This window comes from Osmia bicornis, chromosome 8 (genome assembly GCF_907164935.1).
Source record: "Osmia bicornis bicornis chromosome 8, iOsmBic2.1, whole genome shotgun sequence".
NCBI classification, from domain to species: Eukaryota; Metazoa; Arthropoda; class Insecta; order Hymenoptera; family Megachilidae; genus Osmia; species Osmia bicornis.
Window position 1 is genome coordinate 3,291,789 of NC_060223.1, and position 6,000 is coordinate 3,297,788.

Here is a 6,000-nt window from a genome sequence, read left to right on the forward strand (position 1 = left end):
CTTGTTCGACGTCACCGAACGCGTCTCAGCTCGCTCGCCGCAGCCAAAAATAATCTGAACCTTCTTTCTCTTCACCGTTTATTGCACGGTTAACTTTGCAACGCTCTACTGAAGAAAACTAAACGATAGGCAAACTCGTTTCGACCGTTCGATATATCAAACGGACTTCCGCTATGCGATCTATCGAAAGTAAAAACGAGTATGTAACTTCTAATAAAAACTCCTTCTCTACTTTATAGCCAATTTGAAATAACTAAATAATTTCTTATTCGATTTATCCTTCCATTCGAATAAGGACGCACCGAGTTTTATTTGAGATTTTAGAACACGTAAGTATAATACGGTTATGCAATGCGAATGATTCAATTGTTTCTGTTTATCGCGACTGGTTTGAACAATGAAAACGATAGCGTTCGATTGTACACTCCCATTTAAAAGTCATAGAACTCCAACTAACATTTCGCTAAGTTTTAAATATAATCGGAGTTTTGATATATATAACAATAAAGATATAGTATGGAATTTATATTATACAAACGAAAGGTTATCAGCTATGACTTTTGAACGGTAGTGTATACCAACGTTTTTCAGCGAGCAGAGGCTTAACGTCGAGTATTATCAACAAGTATGATTGCGCACACTGGCTGTCAAGTTGCTGACAGTAGGAAAAGCAGCTCGAAACGCGAGAGCCATGCGAACGGTAAATAAATAATAAGCGTCGATATCCTATCCCTTTTGTATATAAAAATTTACTAGTCAAAGGGAATTTTTTTCTTAACGACACTTGGTTAATATAGGGTAGAGAATGCGAGAAATTTGGGAAAATTCAAGGGCGACACGTGGACCGGAAACGATTGCTCACCTCCAACATCCACTCCGCGACGATCTTGCGCATGAGCGGCGAGATGTCCCTCTGCACGCACTCGAAGTAAGAACTGCTAGGCGCATATCTCTCCTCGGTTTTCAGCAGATTTTGCAAGACACGGTCGTCACCGAGTAGAGCTGGATCGGCGTACGCTCTGCACTCCGACTCGGTTGTTTCGCAGCAAAGCAAATCCATGGTACCCGTGGCGTTTTCTAACCTCTAGAATAACGTCACGTCACGGCCGCACAGCCTCCTATTCGACTAACGCGAACGAACGATCCACCGGTTCTGCCAATTCCGACGGGACGCCGTCAGATCGGCTGTATTTTGTTTCTTTCACGTTCGTTATTTCCGTTACTTCGTCTCACCGCCGTCCTCGTGATCGTCGCCGTCGCCGTCGTGGTGTCACTTTATTCACGTGCCACGTTGCCAAACCGTTTTTCGCTGCCGCGACCAGACAGAGCATGCACGAATCGATCGTAAAGATACAGACAGAAGTTCACACGAATCCGCACGAGAAGAGAGACGCGCGACCGGGCCACTCAACACTTCACTAAATAACATACATACACGTGTGTACCGTATTTGCGGGTATATAGATACATGTACCAACAAGAGAGACCTTGGTTTCGGACGATGACTCCGAAATATCACTCACGTAAAGGCCGTTTACGCGAAAACAATATTGTACGACACGAGATGAAGGCAACGGTGTAAAAAATATTCAGAGACGTCGGTACGGGGTTTTCTTCCTTCATGCACAACACCACTGTCTTCCTTTCGACTTCCCTCTTCTCGCTTGTTTGACGTAATTGTCGGCTCGTATCGCTTCTTTCTTTTTTTTTTTCTATTTCGTTTCTCGTACTTTTCGTCTCTCGAGCCAAGTGAGAAAAAAAAGACACACGAACGAGCCGCGGCTGCACACTAACGAATGAATAAAGAGTAATCGTTCGAAGGATCGTGGGACGTAGGATTCTAATAAATAAGCGTATTATTCGGCCTTGTTCGTGTTTCGTCGGTTAGTGTCGCGGCCGGAGTCGATCGCGAGTTATGTCCACAATTGTCGCGATAAGCTGGCGGCCGGTGTACGCGGAGAAACCGTTTTCTTTAGAACCAACGTCTGCTCACGGTCGATTTAAATGTCCTGCGTAGCGAGCCTAGCCTCTCACAAACACTGTTCTCACGATCCGACACTGGCGACTTACCAGGTCAGAATGCCGGCAGTCCTCCTGTCTTGCCGGTTCGCTCCAAACCGAAGGGGTGGTAGGTGCGTCCCCACCACTTCGGCGCCATACGGTCACGTGACCCCCCGATCGATCCCCACCACCTCGGCGCCATACGGTCACGTGACCCCACGATCGATCCCTACCACCAAGGCGCCAACGTGTCACGTGAAACGTAACTCTTCCCCCACCACCGTTCCCCTATGACTGGGGCGCCAGTGCTGGATTCGCATCGTGTAACAGGAACCCAACGGCGCGACTGCCACCTACAGGCTCGCCACCTTCGGCGTTCTCCTGTTATTTCCAGGGACGAACCACGGAAACGACGGCTTCCAAGGCGATAGCGTTTTAAACCTACCTACCGTCTTTGAGCCTACTATGACCTGGGATGAATTTCTGAACGGGAATGATTTCGTTAGCGCGTTCAGGGCCGTGCGAAATTTACGATCTCCGTCGGTACCTAGAAAATACATAAGAAATATTGCTTTATGGTCTTCACAAATATTCGAACAACTCCGGAACAGACATAACATTTCTAGTACTTATTTTTTTTTAAATTTAATTATGGTGTATATTTTAGGAGACTTTGATACAAGAATTTTTGTGAAATTTTTTGAGTCATTATATTTTGTCTTCGTGTTAAGGAATGAAAATAAACGATATAGAAGTCAATAGATGATCGATTTAACGATGGCATAGGGTACCATTTCTATGTGATCCAACGTTGGTTCAAAAGAGTTCGGTCATGTTCGGACTTATTCGTTTTCATTCGTTCATTACGTCGTCGAAAATTTTTCCATCATTCTTGCTATCAAAATTTCAACTTTTTAAGAGCACCTTACAGCTTGTTATCTCAGTTTCATAACGTAACAACTGACTACGTATCTCTTGAGATATTCTTCATAAAAATAGGAAAAATAGCATTGAAAATTGCCCAAAGACCTTAGTTTCTTATTTATTTAATCAATTTTTAATTAAAACCACCCTATTTACATCTATGCAACTTTTTTGTTTTTGATTTTGAGTGTTATTTTTTGTTGCTAATTTATATACAATATCTTGTACAATTTTTGATGAGTATCAGAATTGATAATATCTTTCACCTTTGGAACGATCAACATGTTTATCATAAATGTTTATACGATAACTTTCATCAATCTTCAGGTTTTAAATTACATCTCAGTTGTATTATCAATGAAATCTTTATAACATAAAATTCGATGCTTAAACTTTCTTGAAAATTCGAAATAATCGAAACCTTCGATTAATATTCTTAATACAAAATGGCTAATTTTTGGTTTCGTTTTTTCACAAATATCAATCAGAACGTTCCGCAGTGAAGACTATCGACAATTTATTAAATTGGCCTTCCTCTACATTTTCCTTCAGAATGAAAAATTCAAAAAGTGTAGTTCGTATTTAATTGCGTTGATTGCGTACACTCATTAAGGTGTACGATGCTCGTGTGGCGATTGAAATAAGCTAGAGGTTTGTTCGTTCGTTTAACCAAGAAATTTCTGAACCGTGTACAGGGAAAGTAAGGGCCACTTCCGGTGGATAATTTCAACGGGCCGGGAGAAAGAAACGGTCCGTGTAGGAGTGGGAATTCGTTCTTCGTTACACGAAACCCGCGGCTCCTTGGGGCTTGTTCGCGTGTACTTACTACGCTTTTACTACGGCATCGTACGCGCGTGCAACTTACGAGACCGGATGTTGCGTTGCGCGTACCAGACGACGTCGTAACGACTGAACAATAAGTGGTACGCTCGAGTACTACGGACGAGTAAGTCCGAATGATATCGGACATCACGTATTAGGTATAAGTAGACCTTGTGCCAACCGGATATTCTACTGTTCGATTTGCAATCGATCCGATGACTCGCTCGCTTGGATTGGTTATCATTATTTAAATACTTTTTCCTTTGCTGCGGAATTATTTAATGGAGATTATCTTTATTTTATTCGCTTGGCTTGAGGATTAACACTTGGTTGGTACTCTGGACACCTCAGACCCTGTAATATTGTTTTAATTTAAATTATCTTTTGGTTTGCGATTCACTTTTATATTGGGCCACTAAAATGTAATAATTTAGCATAGGACAACTTTAGATGTTGTTATACTTTTTTAAAATACCAAGGAAAAAATTCTTGTTTGAAAAAGATCCTTTGTGTTTTTTCCAAGAAACACATATTTTTTTAGATATTTGCTTTACAGTATTGGATAAGGTACGTTTGACCCAGTGTACCAAATATTTAATTATTTTCATAGAAGTGTGCTAACCGAGAGTTAATTCTTAGGTTTCTTACCAATTTATGCGAGTTTATTATTATGTACTAATTGCAATTTTTTCAAAACGATAACACGTCATCTAGCTTTTAAAAAAGATTCAAGTACCTTTGGACTTGTAGTAAAAATGTTATTATGTTTCCATATATCTACTTATAAGCAGGGTTGAAGGGGAGGATAAAAATCCTGATTTTTATTGTTACGCAATCTCTGCATATCGGTTGGCACTTGAGTTCAGGATTGAGTAAAAATGAACTAAAACAGTGAAAAATTAAACGGCGGACCATGGAGAGAGCCACAATTCTAATTTAATTTTTAATTCTCTATTTCATATCATTTCCATCTTTATAATTTTGTTACTACAACATGTAAGATTATTCTAATAAAATGCCGTTTGTTTTGTACAAATGTGAAATTATCCATCTTATAGCTACATATGATTTAATGTGCATAACGAAAGGGTTAATTGCACAGCTGTTTTCCTCCCAGATGTCCGATCATCATCGAATATGATGCGAAGAATTACCTCTGCGAGCAACGGGCATTACTTCCTTTTCATCGAATAGCGACACATGAATCTAAGTAACACCGCGGGCTGACAATCGACCGTAACTACCAGACAATCCCCTAAATCGTAGGGACAACCGTTCGCAAGGCATCAAGGAACGATTCTCTCTTCGATGGGGCTGCGACAAAGTGGCCAACAACATACCGGTTGCATCACGTGGTCGGCCAATGTCGGGGGAAGATTTATGCTGTTGGAAAGCCAGGCGAATATCCTCGCCTCTGGCTGGTTTAAATGGCTCCGAGGCGGCTCTCTACGCGTTCGCGCTGCTTTACCATTTAATTTCGCTAGAGCATGAATGTTCCGCTCGGTGCTTACCCATCTTTCACGATACGCCTCGCAACTTCCCCTTCGAACTTCGTCTTATTGTTAGTATCGGACTCGTCCGATTCAGCGAGCAAACGAATTTTAGCCTAATTGAGCCACGTGGAGCAACACGTGGACACGGTTTCTTCATTCCATGAAAAGTTGAGGGTTTTTTCTTGGAAAAGGTTTATTGCTCGTTTGAAAGGTAGCTTTCGGGCTGGAGTATTTGTTAAACAGATATCCGGTGATTTATGATTGGACGCAGGTAGAGACACGTGAGATTCGTATGTTAGATCACATTTGGCACTTTTCCTTTTTTTCTGGAAAACTAGAACGTGGAATTTTTTAATTTTCCATGATTTTCATGAAATTAACCCTAGCACTTCTAAAGCTGCTTTGTTTAAATAATTGACAAATTATTATATTGATGCTTTTAAATACATCTTTCATTTTTATTAAAAAATAAATCTTTATTTAGATCTGACCTAACACGATTTTAAAGCGATTTTTTATTCAATTTATATATGTATTTGTAGATGAATAATATTAACCACACATTGTTCAAGAAGTAACTTTTATTAAAAATGCAATGAAAGTGTAATGAATTTACCGTAATCCAGTGTGTCTTTAAACTTTCGTCATACGATTTGTGTTAACTGCTTTAAAAAAAAAAAAAAAGAAAGTTTAGGCACTTCATTTATTCAGTAACATACTTTGCTTTCACGAGCTTCTTTCACGGGTTAAACATTTTCCA

General features: G+C 40.3%; 1 protein-coding gene across 2 annotated transcripts in view; it reads right to left on the minus strand.

Annotated features, from left to right (window-relative positions):
- LOC114875760 (G1/S-specific cyclin-D2) overlaps nucleotides 1-2,410 on the minus strand; it is a 60,963-nt gene extending 58,553 nt beyond the window's left edge. Inside the window, exon 1 of one of the 2 annotated variants that reach the window (XM_029186412.2) lies at nucleotides 863-2,351. In XM_029186412.2, the coding sequence (XP_029042245.1) occupies nucleotides 863-1,060 (198 nt within the window). In that variant the 5' untranslated portion in view covers nucleotides 1,061-2,351. Of the gene's footprint in view, nucleotides 1-862 lie in introns of both variants that reach the window. The other variant, XM_029186413.2, reaches the window with a different exon arrangement.
- Nucleotides 2,411-6,000: the final 3,590 nt, after the last annotated feature.